Source organism: Oncorhynchus tshawytscha, linkage group LG14 (assembly GCF_018296145.1).
Source record: "Oncorhynchus tshawytscha isolate Ot180627B linkage group LG14, Otsh_v2.0, whole genome shotgun sequence".
Taxonomy (NCBI): domain Eukaryota; kingdom Metazoa; phylum Chordata; class Actinopteri; order Salmoniformes; family Salmonidae; genus Oncorhynchus; species Oncorhynchus tshawytscha.
This window is the reverse complement of record NC_056442.1, coordinates 48,906,852-48,931,398: the sequence shown is the minus strand read 5'-3', so window position 1 is coordinate 48,931,398 and position 24,547 is coordinate 48,906,852. Positions and strand designations below refer to the sequence as shown.

General features: G+C 46.6%; 1 protein-coding gene across 5 annotated transcripts in view; it reads left to right on the top strand.

The window, feature by feature from the left end:
* The window catches only part of gria4a (glutamate receptor, ionotropic, AMPA 4a), a 184,434-nt gene that overhangs the window by 119,993 nt on the left and 39,894 nt on the right, over window positions 1–24,547 (top strand). For 4 of the 5 annotated variants that reach the window (XM_042297607.1, XM_042297606.1, XM_042297609.1 and 1 more), the window contains exons 8-13: window positions 1,158–1,325; window positions 1,413–1,517; window positions 1,612–1,722; window positions 7,916–8,122; window positions 11,785–12,000; window positions 12,109–12,269. In XM_042297607.1, the coding sequence (XP_042153541.1) occupies window positions 1,158–1,325; window positions 1,413–1,517; window positions 1,612–1,722; window positions 7,916–8,122; window positions 11,785–12,000; window positions 12,109–12,269 (968 nt within the window). Of the gene's footprint in view, window positions 1–1,157; window positions 1,326–1,412; window positions 1,518–1,611; window positions 1,723–2,317; window positions 2,637–7,915; window positions 8,123–11,784; window positions 12,001–12,108; window positions 12,270–24,547 lie in introns of those variants that run through there. The other variant, XM_042297610.1, reaches the window with a different exon arrangement.

Genomic DNA, 24,547 nt, shown 5'->3' with positions numbered 1-24,547 from the left:
GAGAGCAACAACTAAATTACTAAAATGTTCAAATGTAATCCAGTGGATCGTCAAGAGAGGAACCCACAGCCTGAAACAGGCATTTCCTAATTCCTCAAACAGACATCTTCATGTCTGCTATAGGCTCTAGGCTGTTCATGTAAAATCATCTAATCTACTCCTTTCTCTCTCCGTCCTCCTCCTCTTCCTCTCTCTCCGTCCTCCTCCTCTTCCTCTCTCTCCGTCCTCCTCCTCTTCCTCTCTCTCCGTCCTCCTCCTTTTCCTCTCTCTCCGTCCTCCTCCTTTTCCTCTCTCTCCGTCCTCCTCCTCTTCCTCTCTCTCCCGTCCTCCTCCTCTTCCTCTCTCCCCGTCCTCCTCCTTTTCCTCTCTCTCCGTCCTCCTCCTCTTCCTCTCTCTCCGTCCTCCTCCTTTTCCTCTCTCTCCGTCCTCCTCCCTTTTCCTCTCTCTCCGTCCTCCTCCTTTTCCTCTCTCTCCGTCCTCCTCCTCTTCCTCTCTCTCCGTCCTCCTCCTCTTCCTCTCTCTCCGTCCTCCTCCTTTTCCTCTCTCTCCGTCCTCCTCCTCTTCCTCTCTCTCCGTCCTCCTCCTCTTCCTCTCTCTCCGTCCTCCTCCTCTTCCTCTCTCTCCGTCCTCCTCCTTTTCCTCTCTCTCCGTCCTCCTCCTCTTCCTCTCTCTCCGTCCTCCTCCTCTTCCTCTCTCTCTGTCCTCCTCCTTTTCCTCTCTCTCCGTCCTCCTCCTTTTCCTCTCTCTCCGTCCTCCTCCTCTTCTCTCTCTCCGTCCTCCTCCTCCTCTTCCTCTCTCTCCGTCCTCCTCCTTTTCCTCTCTCTCCGTCCTCCTCCTTTTCCTCTCTCTCCGTCCTCCTCCTTTTCCTCTCTCTCCGTCCTCCTCCTCTTTTCCTCTCTCTCCGTCCTCCTCCTCTTCCTCTCTCTCCGTCCTCCTCCTTTTCCTCTCTCTCCGTCCTCCTCCTCTTCCTCTCTCTCCGTCCTCCTCCTCTTCCTCTCTCTCCGTCCTCCTCCTCTTCCTCTCTCTCTCCATCCTCCTCCTCTTCCTCTCTCCCCGTCCTCCTCCTCTTCCTCTCTCCCCGTCCACCTCCTCTTCCTCTCTCTCTGTCCTCCTCCTCTTCCTCTCTCTCCATCCTCCTCCTCTTCCTCTCCCCCCAGTACACCTCGTCTCTGACGTATGATGGGGTGTTGGTGATGGCCGAAGCCTTTAGGAACCTGCGTCGTCAGAAGATAGACATCTCCCGTAGAGGAAATGCTGGAGACTGTCTGGCCAACCCAGCTGCTCCCTGGAACCAGGGCATAGACATGGAACGCACACTCAAACAGGTATTCTTTGGTCCTATGTGTCCTTATTGTTCTATGTTGTTGCCTGTTCTTTGTTCTGACCTGTGTTCTCTGTTGTCCTGTCTCCAGGTGCGTATCCAGGGCCTAACAGGTAATATCCAGTTTGACCACTACGGCCGCAGAGTCAACTACACCATGGACGTGTTTGAACTGAAGAGCAACGGACCACAACGGGTAGGAATAGACACACAGGCATGTCGGATAAATTATTTTGATTTGATGAAAATACAGTTTTGCCTGGTTTTAACCCCTCCCCTACCTCTCTCAGATTGGCTACTGGAATGACATTGACAAACTGGTTCTGGTCCAAAATGAGGTGTTGTTGTCCAATGACAGCACCAGCTTGGAGAACAGGACAGTCGTCGTGACAACTATCATGGTAATGTACTCCTCTGGCTCCTCTCCTTTCCGTAAACACACAGAGGATGCATCCCAATGATCTAAAATGGCTTCCTATCCTGAACTCCTGTCCTTCATCTGTACTGGCATGAAACAACTTGACAGGTGGAAAGTCAATATGGTATAGGAATCGACTATGCTGTTTTCTCAAATCAGTACAGATGACTGAGAGGAGGATTTGTTAGACTGTTGAGATGCACCCACATTGAAGCAGAGAGCAGAGCGCCCTCAGTGCCTCTAGTGGTCAGAACTGGTAGTGACACCAGTGTGTTTGACCAGTGTTCCTAAGGGTATTGTAGCAGTAGCAGGCCATGGTGAGGGAGGAGTGAGTAAGGGCTGTACGAGAGGAATCAGACATGTCACTGGCAGGTTGTCGTTATATTAATTTGGATTTCGTTGACGTCACCTGTCAAGTGTGAAAGAGAGAGGAGTTTTAGTCCGTTTACCTTATACCGTGTGTCCCCCCCTCCCTTCTCTCTATGGACGTCTCTCTCTTTCCCTCTTTCTCTCTCTCCCTCCCTCCCTCCCTCTCTCCCTCTCTCTCTCTCTCTCTGGATGATCTATGACCCTGTCAGATGGCCATGGCTAATGTTACCTCAGCCACCTCCTCCTCTTTGCAGCCACTGATGAGGAAGCCTCTGCTCCGACACTGAAGACTTACAGTACAGACAGACAGACATACAGATGGGAGATGGATTCACAGAAGGACTCACATACTGACAGACTGAGCCAGAGAGACTCTAGCTCTCTATCGCTCTGCAATTCTATTGCTGTGGAATTGAGAGAAGAGGAATCACAGGAAGACACAGATGAACCGACCGGCAGGACTCTATCTATCTATCTATCTATCTATCTATCTATCTATCTATCTATCTATCTATCTATCTATCTATCTACCTATCTACCTATCTACCTATCTACCTATCTACCTATCTATCTATCTATCTATCTATCTATCTATCTATCTATCTATCTATCTATCTATCTATCTATCTATCTATCTATCTATCTATCTATCTATCTATCTATCTATCTATCTATCTATCTACCTATCTACCTATCTACCTATCTACCTATCTACCTATCTATCTATCTATCTATCTATCTATCTATCTATCTATCTATCTATCTATCTATCTATCTATCTATCTATCTATCTACAGACACAAGAAGTTTGAATGTTTTGGGAATGATCTTTTTGGATGTTCTGGGAATTTGAAAGGAATTGTATTCCATACTGCTTTTTTGTTTTTGAAGGAATTAGACTGGGTGCTGAGAAAAAGACACAGATCAGACAGGGGCCATTCGTGCAGAAACACACCCACCCACACAGACTGCGCATACTGTCACAAAAAGCACAACCTCAAAGTGTATGCATGCATAGACACCTTCACTCATAGAGAACATAACAATTGCGCACACACGCACGCAAGCACGCACACATGCTACTGGGAGCTGCGTGTGTGTGTGTGCCAGATGCAACGTGTTGTCTGTGACGACTGAAATGAATGTTGCATCACCATGACGACGTCCCTGTTAGCCCCCACTGCTGAGAGTCGTCACATGACGTCACGCCCCCAGCAGATAGCAGCTCTAGGCATTCTGTTTCTCTGGTGTCCTCTAGACTGCATCAGAGCTGCTTTCACTGCATGGTCTCCCATCCTCTAGCATTCATCTACGTCACTCTAGTCTAGATGAATCTGCAGCTAAGTTGTCCCTGATGTTGAAGTTGAGGAACTCTGGTAAACGTATTATGTTGTACTGCATATTGTATTGGCTGGCTGCACATTTAGGACCAGGGTTGGGGTTAGTTACATTTTTTTATTCCAGCCAATACAGAAAGTAAATCAAATTCCAATTCTACATTTTTCTCATTGAATTGAAATTGGAATTTCAGTGTTCTTCTTGAATTGTAATGGAATTGACCACAACCTTGATTAGGAGCTTTTCTCTTTCTGGTGCCTCTGATGCTGTTCTACTGTTTCATGTCCTATCTACCTCAACCATTCTCCACTAAAACCTCTCTCTCTCTCTCTCTCATCTCGCTTTTCTCTTTCTCCCCTTTACCTTGTCTTCTCCCATGTAAACCTCTCTCTCTCTCTCTCTTGCCATCTCTACACTGTCTCAGCCCTCTCTTTCCTCCCTCCTTTCCTCTCTCCCTTTTCATCCATTCTCATGTAAGACATCTGACGTGGTGTTCAGCAGAATTAAACGTCACTTTTCCAAGCACACTCCCAGTATCCCTCCATGCACCTGCAATGAGACTACACACACACACACACACACACACACACACACACACACACACACACACACACACACACACACACACACACACACACACACTGTAGCAAAAGAGTCTGCAACACACTGATAACACAATTTAAAGTGGTTTAAACATGAAATAACCCACTGTTGGCAAAGCAAAGGTTTGTACATTCGTAAGTTCGTGCGCGTGCGTGTGTGTGTACTATCACTGCTAAATACTCTACAAAGTCTTCTATTCTGACGTTAAACTATTGCCCTTTTAATATGCTAATATTTTCAGAACAGTGAGGCAGGGTTAAAAAGAGAATTATCCAAAGTCATAAGTAGACTAAAAGATGAGCCCATGTTCTTTCTACACCATCTGTTCTCTAGATCCTAATACAGAGTACAGTTCACCATCTGTTCTCTAGATCCTAATACACAGTACAGTTCACCATCTGTTCTCTAGATCCTCATACACAGTACAGTACACCATCTGTTCTCTAGATCCTAATACGCAGTACAGTTCACCATCTGTTCTCTAGATCCTAATACACAGTACAGTTCACCATCTGTTCTCTAGATCCTCATATACAGTACAGTACACCATCTGTTCACTAGATCCTCATACACATTACAGTTCACCATCTGTTCTCTAGATCCTCATACACATTACAGTACACCATCTGTTCTCTATATCCTCATACACAGTACAGTTCACCATCTGTTCTCTAGATCCTCATACACAGTACAGTACACCATCTGTTCTCTAGATCCTCATACACAGTACAGTACACCATCTGTTCTCTAGATCCTCATACACAGTACAGTTCACCATCTGTTCTCTAGATCCTCATACACAGTACAGTACACCATCTGTTCCCTAGATCCTCATACACAGTACAGTACACCATCTGTTCTCTAGATCCTCATACACATTACAGTACACCATCTGTTCTCTAGATCCTCATACACAATACAGTTCACCATCTGTTCTCTAGATCCTCATACACATTACAGTACACCATCTGTTCTCTAGATCCTCATACACAGTACAGTACACCATCTGTTCTCTAGATCCTCATACACAATACAGTACACCATCTGTTCCCTAGATCCTCATACACAATACAGTTCACCATCTGTTCTCTAGATCCTCATACACATTACAGTACACCATCTGTTCTCTAGGTCCTCATACACATTACAGTACACCATCTGTTCTCTAGATCCTCATACACATTACAGTTCACCATCTGTTCTCTAGATCCTCATACACATTACAGTACACCATCTGTTCTCTAGATCTTCATACACATTACAGTACACCATCTGTTCTCTAGATCCTCATACACAGTACAGTACACCATCTGTTCTCTAGATCCTCTACAGTACACCATCTGTTCCTCATACACAGTACAGTACACCATCTGTTCCCTAGATCCTCATACACAATACAGTTCACCATCTGTTCTCTAGATCCTCATACACATTACAGTACACCATCTGTTCTCTAGATCCACATACACAGTACAGTACACCATCTGTTCCTAGATCCTCATACACAGTACAGTACACCATCTGTTCCCTAGATCCTCATACACATTACAGTTCACCATCTGTTCTCTAGATCCTCATACACAATACAGTACACCATCTGTTCTCTAGATCCTCTGTTACTAGACATTACATTACAGTACACCATCTGTTCTCTATATCCTCATACACAGTACAGTTCACCATCTGTTCTCTAGATCCTCATACACATTACAGTTCACCATCTGTTCTCTAGATCCTCATACACAATACAGTACACCATCTGTTCTCTAGATCCTCATACACATTACAGTACACCATCTGTTCTCTATATCCTCATACACAGTACAGTTCACCATCTGTTCTCTAGATCCTCATACACAGTACAGTACACCATCTGATCCTAGATCCTCATACACCATACAGTTCACCATCTGTTCTCTAGATCCTCATACACATTACAGTACACCATCTGTTCTCTAGATCCTCATACACAGTACAGTACACCATCTGTTCTCTAGATCCTCATACACAGTACAGTACACCATCTGTTCCCTAGATCCTCATACACAATACAGTTCACCATCTGTTCTCTAGATCCTCATACACATTACAGTACACCATCTGTTCTCTAGATCCTCATACACAGTACAGTACACCATCTGTTCCCTAGATCCTCATACACAGTACAGTACACCATCTGTTCTCTAGATCCTCATACACAGTACAGTACACCATCTGTTCTCTAGATCCTCATACACAATACAGTTCACCATCTGTTCTCTAGATCCTCATACACAATACAGTTCACCATCTGTTCTCTAGATCCTCATACACAATACAGTATATTAGGATTCATATTTTAAGATAGTCCCTTTTGTACCGTCTAATAAAATGGAATAAGATGCATATTATGTACCTTCACAACAGATGGCATGAAATATAAACTCAGCTCGGGTTTAGACTGTTGATGAGATGATTTTGGTGTGGATTATGCCTTTAAGACCTAACTATGGGTTTGTAGGTTGGAGCAGCACGGCTATGTTTGGGAGAATCTCTGTCTGTGTTTGTGACTTCATTAAGAAGAGAGATCTCAGAGGGGCTACTAATGTGTGTATGATAATGAGGTTTAGAAAAATACATGTGCTTTGATGCTTGGACAACATGTACAAATGTGACAAGATTCTGCGTTAAAGATAATGTACATTCTATTAATGTTTAGCCACTTGATAAATGCAAATATATGCACATCAGGTTTGATTCTACCTTGAGATCCGTGTGAGTAACTCAGATATTCACACAACTCTCCCATTTCCATTGAGTTACAGTGGTGTGCACGCCTCAAGTTAGGACATATCTCAGTATGGCTTGAGATGTGTTTCTTTGGTGATATCATTCTAGACTAATGGTATGTAACTGATACAATGTAAACATGTCTCTAAAAATGTTATGCATTTATATTTCCCCCTTTGATTTGTGTAAAAACAATATGTTTCATTTGATGTGACCTATTTAGGAATGAAGTCTCTTGAAATGTATCAATTTCACTTGTAAATTAACATTATAAATGAAAACGTGTACATGAATTTGATTTTTTAAATGTTATATTTCATATAATGTTTATACAGCTATTTCAATTGATTTGATAGATGGTCAAAACCATTTGAAAGCCTATGAGTGTGAATACTATAAAAGCTTCCTTTCACGTTTCATACCTTCAATCATCTGCTACGTCAGACGACTGTTCTGCAGACTAGAGGAAGAGGCCTCAGGCCTTGTACCACCTGGGTGTCTCTCTGGAACTACACCCTGCTGATGGATGTGCGTGTCAGTCAGGGTGTGTGTGTGTTTGCCTGCCCGTGTGTGTTCTTACTGCTAATTTCTCCTGTTTGAGGTGTAAAGGTTCTCTCCAGACAGAGAATTCAGCTTCTCTGTGTATCTACCTCCAGACCTGCTACCTTTCCACTCTATAGCTGCTGACCTCTCTCTTCTACCATTCTGTTGTTCACTTGTTCTTTTTAACATACATCATCTGTGTGGAGTCAGCTTTTTTCTTCAAGAGGAGGTGCTTAGTCTTAGAGGGAAGACAGAGGACATAAACTTGGCACCAGTCACAGACTATGATGATATACAACAGTGCTCCTCACACAGTGGCCTTTTAAAATGCCCTGTAATATTTTCTTCGGTTGCCATAAAATGTTCTGTCTCAATCACTGTGGTACCGTCATCCAGTGGAGGCTTTGGCGCCGGGTGAATGTCATTCCAAAAAGCTCCTCCCTCTCCAAAATAGGCCCCTGATTTGTTAGTCAGTGGTCATTGTGAGTTCATTGGTCAGTTTGACCTCCCCGCACCACCCTCTCTGTCTCTGATTGGTGTGTTTGTGGATGTAGGAAGGTCCGTATGTGATGCTGAAGAAGAACTGGGAGATGTTTGAGGGGAATGACCAGTTCGAGGGCTACTGCGTGGACTTGGCCTCAGAGATCGCCAAACACATCGGCATCAAGTACAAGATTGCCATCGTCCCTGACGGCAAGTACGGAGCCAGAGACCCCGAGACCAAGATCTGGAATGGCATGGTGGGAGAACTGGTCTATGGGGTAAGGATGGAGAGAGGAAGGGGATGGAGGGAGGGAGGAATGGATGGAGGGATATATAGATGGATTTTGGAAATTGATACTTTTATTTCCTTATCTTTAGAGTTTGATGTAGCTATACTTGGGCTCCCGAGTGGTGCAGAGGTCCAAGGCACTGTATCTCAGTGCTAGAGGCGTCACTACAGACACCCTGGTTCAAATCCAGGCTGTATTACAACCGGCCCTGATTGGGAGTCCCATAGGGCTGCGCACAGTTGGCCCAGCATCGCCGGTGTAGGCCGTCATTGTAAATAAGAATTTGTTCTTAACTGACCTGTCTAGTTAAATAAAGGTTAAATGTACTTATCTTTTGATTTAGGAGAGTTAAATCTTACTAAACAACGTACATCTACATGGTTAGATACTGTCAAAGTACTTTTTAATTAGACAGACAAGACATTTCAACCCATTGCATAATTTGCAGTTCTCCATCACCAGGAGATGTGCCTAAAGCGGTATTTCTTCATCCTGGTCCTGGGGACACAAAGGGGATACGTTGTAGATTTTCATTCCTGGTTGTTGTAGTTGTAGTTTTTCATTTTGATTCCTGATTCCACTAATCAACTCATCATCAAACCTTTGATTAGTGGAATCAGGTGTGTAGTGCTGGGGCAAAAAACCAAATGCATCCTGGGTCCCCAGGAGCAGGATAAGAAAACACTGGCCTAAAGAAACCGAAATGTGATCCTGATCTCTCAGGCCGATGTAGAAGACTAGCTAATCTTTAACATGGTTCTCTAACCCAGGGTTGGTAAATCTACTGTACCCTTGCCCTAACCCATTTTGTCTTTCACACTTGTAAACATTTAACCTCTAGCCCCCGTCCCAGCGTTGTCTCCGACCCCTATCTAAATAATAGCTGTCGTCTGCTGTCTGTCTCCTATATAGTCCCATGTTGTTATCGCTCCTTCTCATCTACTGTGCTTAATTTCTCTCATGATTCAGTCATATTTCCTCCAGCTGCCTGCTGGTACTCACATTGGAGCAGTGGCTGCAATCACTTGATGACTAATCTACTTTGTACATTTTCTAAAACCAGGCTGCTCACTGACCATATCGGTGGTGTGTGCTTGTGTCTGTGTGTTCTGATTCCAGCGACTGTGCTGTACATGTGTGTGTTCTCACTCCGTAAGCACATTTTTACAGAATGAGTCATTACCAATCCCACAGTTCATTCTCTTTGAATAATTCCAAACATTCCCAGTCGTGGCCAATCAGAGATCTGTTCTAGCTGAGGGGAGATAATGTATGTATCTGTTCCTCTGTCTCTCTGTCTCTTTCTTTCTTTCTCTCTCTCTTTCTCTCTCTCGCTTCTCTCTCTCTCTCTCTCTCTCTCTCTCTCTCTCTCGCACTCTTACTTTTTCTTTCTCCCTCTCGCAATCTTACTTTCTCTCTCTCCCTCTCGCAATCTCACTTTCTCTCTCTCCCTCTCGCACTATTACTTTCTCTCTCTCGCTCTTTCTCTCTCACTCTTTCTCCTTCTCTCTCTCTCTCTTCCTCTCTCACACTCTCTCTCCTCTCTCTCTTTCTATTTCTCGCTCTTTCTCTCTCACTCTTTCTCCTTCTCTCTCTCTCTTCCTCTCTCCTCTCTCTCTTTCTCTCTCTCGCTCTTTCTCTCTCACTCTTTCTCCTTCTCTCTCTCTCTTCCTCTCTCACTCTCTCTCTCCTCTCTCTCTCACTCCTGTTTTTCTGTCTGGTTTCTCTAATCCTTTCTTCACCTCCTTCTCCCCTCTCTGTTGTTCACTATGTCTTTCTCTTAATTCTCTCATTCCCTTTCTTCCCTTGTAGGGAGAATGCATAATTGAACAGACATATAGTAGACAGTGTGTTGTTGATTATATGAATCCAAGGTGAATTGTTACAGCACTGTAATAAGGATGTTCTCTCCCTGGTGTATGTGGTGGATTGAAAGAGAGACCTTCATGGTTGATTTGTATTCTAGTTTTCTGTATCTGGCCTTTATGAATTATTTTCTCTCTCAAATATTCCTTCCCATCGTCCTTTTCCTCCTTCCCTCCCCATCTGTCCCTCTCCCCCATCCCAATCTCCCTCCCCCTCCATCCCTCTCCCCATTCCTCCATCCATCCCTCTTTCTCCCCCATCCCAATCTCCCTCCCCCTCCATCCCTCTCCCCATCCCTCTATCCCTCCCCCTCCATCCCTCTCCCACATTCCTCCATCCATCCCTTTTTCTCCCCCATCCCAATCTCCCTCCCCATCCCTCCATCCCTCTCCCCATCCCAATCTCCCTCCCCCTCCCTCCCTCCTCTCCCCCATCCCTCCATCCATCCCTCTTTCTCCCCCATCCCAATCTCCCTCTCCCCATCCCTCTCCCCATCCCTCCATCCCTCCATCCATCCATCCATCCCTCTTTCTCCCCATCCCAATCTGCCTCCCCCTCCATCCCTCTCCCCCATTCCTCCATCCATCCCTCTTTCTCCCCCATCCCAATCTCCCTCCCCCTCCATCCCTCCATCCCTCTCCCCCATTCCTCCATCCATCCCATCTTTCTCCCCCATCCCAATCTCCCTCCCCATCCATCCCTCCATCCATCCCTCTCCCCCATTCCTCCATCCATCCCCTTTCTCCCCCATCCCAATCTCCCTCCCCCTCCATCCCTCTCCCCATCCCTTTCTCCCCCATTCCTCCATCCATCCCTCTTTCTCCCCATCCCAATCTCCCTCCCCCTCCATCCCCTCCATCCCTCCATTCTCCCCCATTCCTCCATCCATCCCTCTTTCTCCCCCATCCCAATCTCCCTCCCCTCCCTCCCTCCCCCTCCATCCCTCTCCCCCATTCCTCCATCCATCCCTCTTTCTCCCCCATCCCAATCTCCCTCCCCCTCCCCCATTCCTCCATCCATCCCCTTTCTCCCCTCCCAATCCCCTCCCCTCCCTCCCTCCCTCTCCCCATCCCTCCATCCATCCCTCCTCCCCCTCCCAATCTCCCTCCCCCTCCATCCCCTCCCCATCCCTCCATCCCTCCATCCATCCATCCATCCCCTTTCCCCCCATCAGAATCTGCCTCCCCCTCCATCCCTCTGACTCCATCCATCCCCTTCTCCGTGAGGAGGTCCCTCCCCTTCCATCTCCATCCCTTCATTCCTCCATCCATGGGGATCTCCCCCATCATGATCTCCCTCCCCTCCATCCCTCCAAACCTGGAGTGTTCTCCTTCCTCCATCCCCTCTCCCCATCCCAGATCTGGATGTCCATCGTCTTCCCCATCCCTCCATCCCTCTCCCCATTCCTCATCCATCCCACTTTCTCCCCATCCCATCTCCCTCCCCCTCCATCCCTCTCCCCAGTTCCATCCCTCTCCCCGACTCCATCCATGATCCCCTCCCTCTCCTCCCTGTCCCCAGGTCCATCCTCTCCCCATTCCTCCATCCATCCCATTCTCCCCCAGAATCTCTCCCCCTCCAGCCTTTCTCCCCCATTCCTCCATCCATCCCTCTTTTCCCCCATTTTCCCCTCTCTCTGGTCCCCCTCCCTCTCCCCCATTCCTCCATCCATCCCCCTCCATCTCCCCTCGTGTGTCCCTCCCTGTGTGTGTCCCTCCTCCCTGTGTCCCTCCTCCCTGTCCCTCCCTCCCTGTCCCTCCCTCCCTCCCTCCCTCCCCCTGTAGAAAGCAGAGATAGCAGTAGCCCCTCTGACTATAACCCTGGTCCGTGAGGAGGTGATAGACTTCTCTAAGCCCTTCATGTCCTTGGGGATCTCCATCATGATCAAGAAGCCCCAGAAGTCTAAACCTGGAGTGTTCTCCTTCCTGGACCCTCTGGCCTACGAGATCTGGATGTGCATCGTCTTCGCTTACATAGGAGTCAGTGTGGTGCTGTTTCTGGTGAGTGTGACCACAATCAGCCGAATCAGCTGTGTAGAGCTGGGCTGGAATAAAAGCTAACTAGTTCCTCCTGGCCGACTCATGTGATCCTCTCTCCTCTGTCCCCAGGTGAGTCGTTTCAGTCCGTATGAGTGGCATGCAGAGGAGCCAGAAGAGGGCTCTACTGAGCCAGGCCCCAATGACCAGCCACCCAACGAGTTTGGCATTTTCAACTCTCTCTGGTTCTCACTGGGGGCCTTCATGCAACAGGGCTGCGACATCTCACCACGGTGTGTGTGTGTTTGTGTGTCTCCTTGTCTGTGTGTGTCTGCCAACGTATCGCTCTCTAATGTCAGAGTGCTTTTGTCCTGCATCCGTAGCTACCTGTCATACTGAGTGTTGTGATTCAGACCAGTTGACTAAGTGTCAAAGAGCCTCTCTCTGTTCTAGTACTGGGACACGCACAGATGGCCTGTGTGAGAGGGGAGCTAAAGATGTGTCAAAGAAATACACACACAACTACACACTAAGTGTAGCTACATTTTGTTTGGGAGACGCTGGTTTGTTACGCATTGAACTTTAACGCCCAACGGGGGGAAAAATCTGGCTTCATTTTTGAATATTTATAAAATATAGCATTTTATTATTGATATCCTCAGAATACAGTTTTCCACGAAACCGAGAAAGAGAGAAAGAGAGAGAGAGACAGAGAGACAGGGAGAGACAGGGAGACTGGGAGGGAGAGACAGGGAGAGAGGGAGAGAGAGAGAGAGAAAGAAGAGAGAGAGAGAGATGTGCTTTGAGTGGACACTTCTCGCTGCACTGTGGGAGTTGCGGTGCAGGAGTCAGTCAGCGGTTTGTGCTGTTCAGTGTGTGTGTGTGTAATTTCAACTGCCTTTTTTGTTTTTGATTGAAATGTGATGTTAGGTAGCACTTAAACCACTTTTAAGTGCCCTGGTGCCAGGCAATAAACACACAAATACACACACACACACACACACACACACACACACACACACACACACACACACACACACACACACACACACACACACAAAACCCTGCAGCAGGTACCAACCACTTAACCAGAGAATTTGAGTATGTGGAAGGTACTTTTTGACAGACTAGTGGGCCGAAACACTCTATCACACTCTCTCGCTCTCACACACACACACACACACACACACACACACATATACACATACACACACACACACACACACACAAACACACACACACACACACACACACACACACACACACACACACACACACACACACACACACACACACACACACACACACACACATACAGGAGTCAACACTATTTTTCTCTCTTACACTCATGTACCTGGTCAAGGCTGTGCTTCTTCAGGATGATGTTTCTGATGCTAATGGGCATATTAAGTAGCTTAACATCAGCCTTACATGATCAGCTGCACACACACACAAACACGCACACACACACACACACACACAAACACGCACAGACACACACACACACACTGCATTACCTCTATCATGTATCATTTGAATCCTCTCTGAGTTCTTGTTTTTTGTGAGAACGTAACTCTCTGTGTGTGTGTACATGCGTGCTTGTAATCATGTCTGTGGAACAAGTAACAGTTCCATTACCTGGTGGTCCGTCTTCTGATGTCTAACTGTCTCCCCTCTCTCTCTCTGACTCTCTTCCCCCCCCTCTCTCTCTGACTCTCCTCCCTCCCCTCCCCCCTCTCTCTCTCTGACTCTCCTCCCTCCCCTCCCTCTCTCTCTCTCTGACTCTCCTCCCTCCCCTCCCCCTCTCTCTCTCTGACTCTCCTCCCTCCCCCCCCCCTCTCTCTCTCTGACTCTCCTCCCTCCCCTCCCCCTCTCTCTCTCTGACTCTCCTCCCTCCCCTCCCCCCTCTCTCTCTCTGACTCTCCTCCCTCCCCTCCCCCTCTCTCTCTCTCTGACTCGCCTCCCTCCCCTCCCCCTCTCTCTCTCTGACTCTCCTCCCTCCGTCCCCCTCCCCTCTCTCTCTCTGACTCTCCTCCCTCCCCTCCCCCCCTCTCTCTCTCTGACTCTCCTCCCTCCCCTCCCCCTCTCTCTCTCTGACTCTCCTCCCTCCCCTCCCCTCTCTCTCTCTCTGACTCTCCTCCCCCTCCCCTCCCCTCTCTCTCTCTCTGACTCTCCTCCCTCCCCTCCCCTCTCTCTGACTCTCTTCCCTCCCCTCCCCCTCTCTCTCTCTGACTCTCCTCCCTCCCCTCCCCCTCTCTCTCTGACTCTCCTCCCTCCCCTCCCCTCTCTCTCTCTGACTCTCCTCCCTCCCCTCCCCTCTCTCTCTCTCTGACTCCACCCCCTCCCCTCTCTCTCTGACTCTCCTCTCCCCTCCCCCTCTCTCTCTCTGACTCTCCTCCCTCCCCTCCCCCTCTCTCTCTGACTCTCCTCCCTCCCCTCCCCTCTCTCTCTCTGACTCTCCTCCCTCCCCTCCCTCTCTCTCTCTCTCTGACTCCCCCCCCCCCTCTCTCTCTCTGACTCTCCTCCCTCCCCTCCCCTCTCTCTCTCTGACTCTCCTCCATCCCCTCCCCCTCTCTCTCTCTGACTCTCCTCCCTCCCCTCCCCTCTCTCTGACCCTCCCCCTCCCCTCTCTCTCTCTGACTCCCCCTCCTCTCTCTCTCTGACTCTCCTCCCTCCCCTCCCCCTCTCTCTCTCTGACTCTCCTCCCTCCCCTCCCCTCTCTCTCTCTGACTCTCCTCCCTCCCTCCCCTCTCTCTCTCTGACTCTCCTCCCTCCCCTCCCCCTCTCTCTCTCTGACTCTGTGACTCTCCTCCCTCCCCTCCCCCCTCTCTCTCTCTGACTCTCCTCCCTCCCCTCCCCCCTCTCTCTCTGACTCTCCTCCCTCCCCTCCCCCCTCTCTCTCTCTCTGACTCTGTGACTCTCCTCCCTCCCCTCCCCCTCTCTCTCTCTGACTCTCCTCCCTCCCCTCCCCCTCTCTCTCTCTCTCTGACTCTCCCCCTCCCTCTCTCTCTCTGACTCCCCCTCTCTCTGACTCTCCTCCCTCCCCTCCCCCTCTCTCTCTCTGACTCTCCTCCATCCCCTCCCCTCTCTCTCTCTCTGACTCTCCTCCCTCCCCTCCCCCTCTCTCTCTCTGACTCTCCTCCCTCCCCTCCCCCTCTCTCTCTCTGACTCTCCTCCCTCCCCTCCCCCCTCTCTCTCTCTCTGACTCTCCTCCCTCCCCTCCCCTCTCTCTCTCTGACTCTCCTCCCTCCCCTCCCCTCTCTGACCCCCCCCCCCCTCTCTCTCTCTGACTCCCCCCCCCTCCCCCTCTCTTTCTCTGACCCTCCTCCCTCCCTCCCTCCCCTCTCCTCCCTTCTCTCTCTCTGACTCTCCTCCCTCCCCTCCCCTCTCTCTCTCTGACTCTCCTCCCTCACCTTCCCTCTCTCTCTCTGACTCTCCTCCCTCCCCTCCCCTCTCTCTCTCTGACTCTCCTCCCTCCCCTCCCCTCTCTCTCTCTCTGACTCTCCTCCCTCCCCTCCCCTCTCTCTCTCTGACTCTCCTCCCTCCCTCCCCCTCTCTCTCTCTGACTCTCCTCCTCCCCCTACCCCCTACCCCCTCTCTCTCTGACTCTCCCCCTCCCCTCCCCTCCCCTCCCCTCTCTTTCTCTGACTCTCCTCCCTCCCCTCTCCTCCCTCCCTTCCCCTCTCTCTCTCTGACTCTCCTCCGTCCCCTCCCCTCTCTCTCTCCCTCCCTCTCACTTGAAGACACGTGTTAGCTCCCACTCCTTGTGTTTGAGTGACAGTCCAATTCCAGCCTCAGCCCTGGTAATGGCAGACACACACACACACACACACACACACACACACACACACACACACACACACACACACACCAACATCAACATACACTTACACGTACACACCTGCCAGTTGCCCTGTCCCCATGTGTGATTATGAATAATAACTATCACACAATTCTATGCTAATCTCATACTTATTCCATGGTCAACGGTTCTATAGCCATCGGTATCCTATCCTATCAGTATCCTATAAAGGTATTCTATAGCCATAGGAATTCTATAGCCAACAGAGGTTCTATAGCCGTCGGTATTCTATAGCCGTCGGTATTCTATAGCCATCATAATTCTATAGCCAACGGAGGTTCTATAGCCAAAGGTATTCTATAGCCATCGGTATTCTATGGCCAATGGAATTCTATAGCCAAAGGTATTCTATAGCCATCGGTATTCTATAGCCATCGGTATTCTATGGCCAATGGAATTCTATAGCCAATGGAATTCTATAGCCAACGGTATTCTATAGTCAATGGTATTCTATAGCCATCGGAATTCCACATCCAATGGAGGATCTATAGCCATCGGTGTTCTATAGCCATCGGAATTCTATAGCCAATGGAATTCTATAGCCAACGGTATTCTATAGTCAATGGTATTCTATAGCCATCGGAATTCCACATCCAATGGAGGATCTATAGCCATCGGTGTTCTATAGCCATCGGAATTCTATAGTCAACGGAATTCTATAGCGATAGGGTTTCTATAGCCAATGGAATTCTATAGTCAATAGTATTCTATAGCCATCAGAATTCTGTAGACAACGGAGGTTCTATAGCCAACGTTATTCTATAGTCAGTGTTATTCTATAGCCATCGGAATTCTATAGCCAACGGAGGATCTATAGCCATCGGAATTCTATAGCCTATGGAATTCTATAGCCAACCGTATTCTATAGCCAACAGTGTTCTAATGTCAATGGTATTCTATAGCCACCGGAGGTTCTATAGCCATCAGTATTCTATATCGGAATTCTATAGCCTATGGAATTCTATAGCCAACCGTATTCTATAGCCAACAGTGTTCTAATGTCAATGGTATTCTATAGCCACCGGAGGTTCTATAGCCAAAGGTTTTCTATAGCCAAAGGAGGTTCTATAGCCAAAGGAGGTTCTATAGCCAAAGGCATTCTGTAGTCAATGGTATTGAATAGCCAACGGTGTTTCATAGCCAACGGTGTTCTTTAGTCAATGGTATTCTATAGCCACCGGAGGTTCTATAGCCAAATGTATTCTATAGCCATCGGTATTCTATAGCCATCGGTATTCTATAGCCATCGGTATTCTATAGCCATCGGTATTCTATAGCCATTGGAATTCAATAGCCAACGGAATTCTGTAGCCAATGGTATTCTGTAGACAATGGTATTCTATAGCCAACGGTATTCTATAGACATCGGAATTCTATAGCCAACTGTGGTTCTATAGCCAACGGTGTTCCTTAGCCGACGGTGTTCCATTGCCATCGGTGTTCTATAGCCAACGGTGTTCTACAGCCAACAGTGTTCTATAGTCAACAGTATTCTATAGTCAACGGAGGTTCTATAGCCAAAGGTATTCTATAGCCATCGGTATTCTAAAGCCATCGGAATTCTATAGCCTACGGAATTCTATAGCCAACGGTATTCTATAGCCAACAGTGTTCTATAGTCAATGGTATTCTATAGCCACCGGAGGTTCTATAGCCAAAGGTTTTCTATAGCCAAAGGAGGTTCTATAGCCAAAGGCATTCTGTAGTCAATGGTATTGTATAGCCAATGGTGTTTCATAGCCAACGGTGTTCTTTAGCCATCAGTGTTCGATAGTCAATGGTATTCTATAGTCAACAGATGCTCTATAGCCAAATGTATTCTATAGCCATCGAAATTCTATAGCCAACAGAGATTCTATTGCCGAAGGTATTCTATAGCCATCGGTATTCTATAATCAATGGTATTCTATAGCCAAAGGTATTCTATAGACTTCAGAATTCTATAGCCAACGGATGTTCTATAGCTATTGGTATTCTATAGCCATCGATATTCTATAATCAATGGTATTCTATAGCCAAAGGTATTCTATAGACTTCAGAAGTCTATAGCCAACGGATGTTCTATAGCTATTGGTATTCTATAGCCATCGGTATTCTATAATCAATGGTATTCTATAGCCAAAGGTATTCTATAGACTTCAGAATTCTATAGCCAACGGAGGTTCTATAGCTATTGGTATTCTATAGCCATCGGATTTCAATAGCCAATGGAATTCTATAGCCAATGGTATTCTGCAGCCAATGGTATTCTATAACAAAAGGTATTCTATAGACTTCAGAATTCTATAGCCAACGGTTTTCTATAGCAAACGGTATTCTATAGACATCGGAATTCTATAGCCAACTGTGGTTCTATAGCCAAAGGCAAAATATAGCCAATGAAAGTTCTATATCCAATGGCATTCTATAGTCAACAGTTTTCTATAGCCAACGGTGTTCCTTAGCTGACGGTGTTCCATTGCCATCGGTGTTCTATAGCCAACGGTGTTCTACAGCCAACAGTGTTCTATAGCCAAAGGTGTTCTATAGCCAAAGGTATTCTATAGCCAAAGGTGTTCTATAGCCAAAGGTGTTCTATAGCCAAAGGTATTCTATAGTCAACAGTGTTCTATAGCCAACAGTGTTCTATAGTCAAAGTGTTCTACAGCCAACAGTGTTCTATAGCCAACGGTGTTCTACAGCCAACAGTGTTCTATAGTCAACAGTGTTCTACAGCCAACAGTGTTCTATAGCCAAAGGTGTTCTATATCCAAAGGTGTTCTATAGCCAAAGGTGTTCTATAGCCAAAGGTATTCTATAGCCAAAGGTGTTCTATAGCCAAAGGTGTTCTATAGCCAAAGGTATTCTATAGCCAAAGGTGTTCTATAGCCAAAGGTGTTCTATAGCCAAAGGTATTCTATATCCAGGGGTATTCTATAGCCAAAGGTATTCTATATCCAGGGATATTCTATAGCCAAAGGTATTCTATATCCAGGGGTGTTCTATAGCCAAAGGTATTCTATATCCAGGGGTGTTCTATAGTCAAAGGTGTTCTATAGCCAAAGGTATTCTATAGCCAAAGGTGTTCTATAGCCAAAGGTATTCTATATCCAGGGGTGTTCTATAGCCAAAGGTATTCTATATCCAGGGGTGTTCTATAGCCAAAGGTGTTCTATAGCCAAAGGTATTCTATATCCAGGGGTGTTCTATAGCCAAATGTGTTCTATAGCCAAAGGTATTCTATATCCAGGGGTATTCTATAGCCAAAGGTATTCTATATCCAGGGATATTCTATAGCCAAAGGTATTCTATATCCAGGGGTGTTCTATAGCCAAAGGTATTCTATATCCAGGGGTGTTCTATAGTCAAAGGTGTTCTATAGCCAAAGGTATTCTATAGCCATCGCTATATCTTCCCATTTCTGGATCAATACAGTCTGTAGCTAGTTGGTCCCATTTCTTATTAGGAAATGTGTCTTTTTTCCCTCCATGTTCTCTATTATCTCTTTGTCTATTTTTCTTTTCTCTTCCCGTCTTCCCTCGTTCTCTCTTCTCTTCCCCATCCTTCTCCTCTCCTCAGGAGGTATGGTAAGTCTACATATGGTTTGTTTACCTCTTAATAAACTAGATGGACAACTTCAACTGAGTGAATGGTCTGAGAAGATGCCGTCAGTGCTTGTGAATAAATGTGTGTGTGTGAGTAAGTGAGTGAGTGAGTGTGTGTGTGTGCATGCGTGTACATGTGTGTGTGTGTGTGTGTGTGCGAGTGTGTGCGTGCCCGTGTGCAGTACGAGTGAGTATGAGTGTGTGTTGTTATTTTGGGTTTGTATGTGTATTGGTCTGCTGTGCTGTGAGTGTATTGAATATCTATAGGATCATTTGTATTCAGTGTCAGTTTCTGTTTCCCTGCTGCAGTGATCACTGCAGTCTGAGAAGGAGCATCTCTCACACACACACAATCCTATACTAACACATTTGGACTTTCTCTCTCTCTCTCACACACAGTCCTATACTAACACATTTGGACTTTCTCTCTCCACTCCATGGCTCTCTCTTTATGTCTCTCTCTCCATTTGGCTCTCTCTCCATATCTCTCTCTCTCCATTTCTCTCTCTCTCTCCATGTCTCTCTCACACACACAGTCCTATACTAACACATTTGGACTTTCTCTCTCTCTCTCACACACAGTCCTATACTAACACATTTGGACTTTCTCTCTCTCTCTCACAGTCCTGTACTAACACATTTGGACTTTCTCTCTCTCTCTCTACTCTCTCTCTTGCTCTCACCCCCCTCTCTCTCATTCTCTCTCTCCCCCCCTCCTCTCTCTCTCTAGCTCCCTCTGTCTCTCTCTCTCTATTTCTCACCCCCACATCTCTCTCTCTTTCTCTCCCTCTCTCTGTCTCTCTCTCTTTCTCACCCCCCCACTCTATCTATCTATCTCTCTATCTCCCTCTCTCTCTGTGTGTGTCTCTCTCTCTCTCTCTCTATTTCTCCCCCATCTCTCTCTCTCTATATATATTTCTCACCACCCCTCTCCCTATCTTGCAGTTCATTCCTCTCAGGATTCATAGTGTTTCCTCCAGCAGACACGTTCCACCACAATTACTGCATCTTCTCTATTTGTTTGGTTTTTCTTATTTATTCTTTATACTACACACACGCACGCACACACACACACACACACACACACACACACACACACACACACACACACACACACACACACACACACACACACACACACACACACACACACACACACACACACACACACACACACACACACATATATTCCAGGGTTTCCGTTAGCCTATTAATTGATGTAAATAGCAGTGGATGTAGTGAGAGCTGCTGATTCAGCTCTAACAGCTGTTTGTTGCTGGAGTGAAAGGGGCTTTAATAGGACCAGTCATTGCAAAACAGTTCTAAAGGCAATCACATGTAAAAAAAATATATTATAATAATAATAATAATTAAAAAGTAAAACAATGGCCACGATTAAAAAGAGCTACTATTTTTATTTCTCAACTGGTCATTAAAGCATGCTTCCCATTCGCCATTCAAGTACATTGGCAAATAGGCAGGTTGTAGTGCGTCACACAGTACTTTGCAATGAGCTGGATGTGGTATCATCTTGAAAACATATACCTAATTGTTTAAGACTTGAATGTTTTATTACATATTATGAGGCATGTCTTACCTTGCTTCATTGTAGCATAGACAAAATCAGACCAAACATGCGGGCAATTATTTTATAAAGTCTTCGATATGCCATTGAAACCATTAGCCTTTTTCTCTCACATTCTATTGTTTTTTAAAATCAACTTTCTTTCATTGTCTAGTAGCCAAAGGTACAATCCTAATCATTTTTAGCAACCCGTGCTAGTTGTTTCACATTTAGATTTTCCCTCTTCTACAGTTCTATGAAACCGCTCACAATGGTGTTTTCCCAATAATTGCATTATGGAAAGAACATTTGCTCGTAGCCTACTGCCTTGTGAGCATTGCTGCGTTTATAACATGAAGAAACAATAGTTAATCAACATTCTGAGCTAAATGTGCTGATCTGATGCATCAGCCTCAATGCGTTTTACCGTGTTGGGATGTAGCCTTGGACTACTGGTTGTATGAATCCCACAACTGTTTGGAAAAGGCTAATTCTTTCTCACACAGAATGACAAGCTGACCAATAGAATAGGTACACTTTTCTACTATGGAGGATAGTCAGTGCTGAATTAAGAAATCATAGACCCAGGGCTAGAGGGGAGAGAGAGGTGAGGGGAGGGGAGGGGGGGCAAGGAGAGAGGTTAAGAAGGTGGAATGGAAATTAGATCCTTTGAGAGAGAAGAAGAGCTTCAGGTTATTTCCTGCAGTAACATGATCACCTTTCCTCTTTATTTCTCAGAGGGGCTGAAGCCAGGGGAAGACTTTTTACCTGTCTCTAACCCACTGAAATTACAGCTGTGTGTGTGTGTGTGTGTGTGTGGATGGGTGCGTGTGTGTGTGTGCGTGTGTGGCACCCATAGTGTGACACAATGGATGTGGGTGTACGTATATTAAATAGTAATGGAGTAATGAGAGGTAATGTCATGAATAACTCTCCCCTCTGTCTAATGAGGCCAACAGACCTGCTCACTTATTCATCATCTCTCAAGGTCAGGAATAAAAACATAACACCACAGTACACACCACTTCACTCTCTCTCTCCATGACTCTCTCTCCATATCTCTCTCTCCATGACTCTCTCTCTCCATGACTCTCTCTCTCCATCACTCTCTCTCTCCATGTCTCTCTCTCTCCATGTCTCTCTCTCAATGTCTCTCTCTCTCCATGTCTCTCTCTTTATGTCTCTCTCTCATCTCCTCTCTCCATCTCTCTCTCTTTATGTCTCTCTCTCTCCATGTCTCTCTCTTTATGTCTCTCTCTCTCCCCATCAGTCTCTCTCTCTTTATGTCTCTCTCTCTCCATGTCTCTCTCTTTGTCTCTCTCTCTCCATCACTCTCTCTCCATGTCTCTCTCTCCATGTCTCTCTCTCCATGTCTCTCTCTTTATGTCTCTCTTTCTCCATGTCTCTCTCTCCATGTCTCTCTCTTTATGTCTCTCTCCATCACTCTCTCTCCATGTCTCTCTCTTTATGTCTCTCTCTCTCCATCTCTCTCTCTCCATGTCTCTCTCTCTCCATGTCTCTCTCTCCATGTCTCTCTCTCCATGTCTCTCTCTCCATGTCTCTCTCTCTCCATGTCTCTCTCTCTTTATGTCTCTCTCTCTTTATGTCTCTCTCTCTTTATGTCTCTCTCTCTCCATGTCTCTCTCTCTATGTCTCTCTCTCTTTATGTCTCTCTCTCTCCATGTCTCTCTCTCCATGTCTCTCTCTTTATGTCTCTCTCTCTCCATGTCTCTCTCTCCATGTCTCTCTCTCCATCACTCTCTCTCCATGTCTCTCTCTCTCCATGTCTCTCTCTTTATGTCTCTCTTTCTCCATGTCTCTCTCTCCATGTCTCTCTCTTTATGTCTCTCTCTCTCTCCATCACTCTCTCTCCATGTCTCTCTCTTTATGGATCTCTCTCTTTATGTCTCTCTCTCTCCATGTCTCTCTCTTTATGTCTCTCTCTCCATGTCTCTCTCTCTCCATGGCTCTCTCTTTATGTCTCTCTCTCCATGTCTCTCTCTCTCCATGGCTCTCTCTCCATATCTCTCTCTCTCCATTTCTCTCTCTCTCTCCATGTCTCTCTCTCTCTCTATGTCTCTCTCTCTCTCCATGTCTCTCTCTTTATGTCTCTCTCTCTCCATGTCTCTCTCTCTATGTCTCTCTCTCCATGTCTCTCTTTATGTCTCTCTCTCTCATGTCTCTCTCTCCATGTCTCTCTCTCTCCATGACTTTCTCTCCATGTCTCTCTCTCTCCATGTCTCTCTCTCTCCATGTCTCTCTCTCTCCATGTCTCTCTCTTTATGTCTCTCTCTCCATGTCTCTCTCTTTATGTCTCTCTCTCCATGTCTCTCTCTTTATGTCTCTCTCTCTCCATGTCTCTCTCTCTCTCCATGTCTCTCTCTCTCTCTCTCCATGTCTCTCTCTCTCCATGTCTCTCTCTCTCTCTCCATGTCTCTCTCTCTCCATGTCTCTCTCTCTATGTCTCTCTCTCCATGTCTCTCTCTTTATGTCTCTCTCTCTCCATCTCTCTCTCTCTCTCCATGTCTCTCTCTCTCCATGTCTCTCTCTCTCCATCACTCTCTCTCTCCATGTCTCTCTCTCTCCATGACTTTCTCTCCATATCTCTCTCTCTCCATATCTCTCTCTCTCCATGTCTGTCTCTCTCTCTCCATGTCTCTCTCTCTCCATGTCTCTCTCTCTCCATGTCTCTCTCTCCATGTCTCTCTCTTTATGTCTCTCTCTCTCCATGTCTCTCTCTCTATGTCTCTCTCTCCATGTCTCTCTCTTTATGTCTCTCTCTCTCCATCACTCTCTCTCTCCATGTCTCTCTCTCTCCATGACTTTCTCTCCATTTCTCTCTCTCTCCATGTCTCTCTCTCTCTCTCCATGTCTCTCTCTCTCCATGTCTCTCTCTCCATGTCTCTCTCTTTATGTCTCTCTCTCTCCATGTCTCTCTATGTCTCTCTCTCCATGTCTCTCTCTTTATGTCTCTCTCTCTCCATCACTCTCTCTCTCCATGTCTCTCTCTCTCTCTCCATGTCTCTCTCTCTCCATGTCTCTCTCTCCATGTCTCTCTCTTTATGTCTCTCTCTCCATGTCTCTCTCTCCATGTCTCTCTCTCCATGTCTCTCTCTCTATGTCTCTCTCTCTCCATCTCTCTCTCTCTCCATGTCTCTCTCTCTCCATGTCTCTCTCTCCATGTCTCTCTCTCTCCATGTCTCTCTCTTTATGTCTCTCTCTCTCCATGTCTCTCTCTCCATGTCTCTCTCTCCATATCTCTCTCTCTCCATATCTCTCTCTCTCCATTTCTCTCTCTCTCTCCATGTCTGTCTCTCTCCATGTCTCTCTCTCTCTCCATGTCTCTCTCTCTTTATGTCTCTCTCTCTTTATGTCTCTCTCTCTCCATGTCTCTCTCTTTATGTCTCTCTCTCTCCATGTCTCTCTCTCTATGTCTCTCTCTCCATGTCTCTCTCTTTATGTCTCTCTCTCTCCATGTCTCTCTCTCTCCATGACTTTCTCTCCATATCTCTCTCTCTCCATGTCTCTCTCTCTCTCTCTCCATGTCTCTCTCTTTATGTC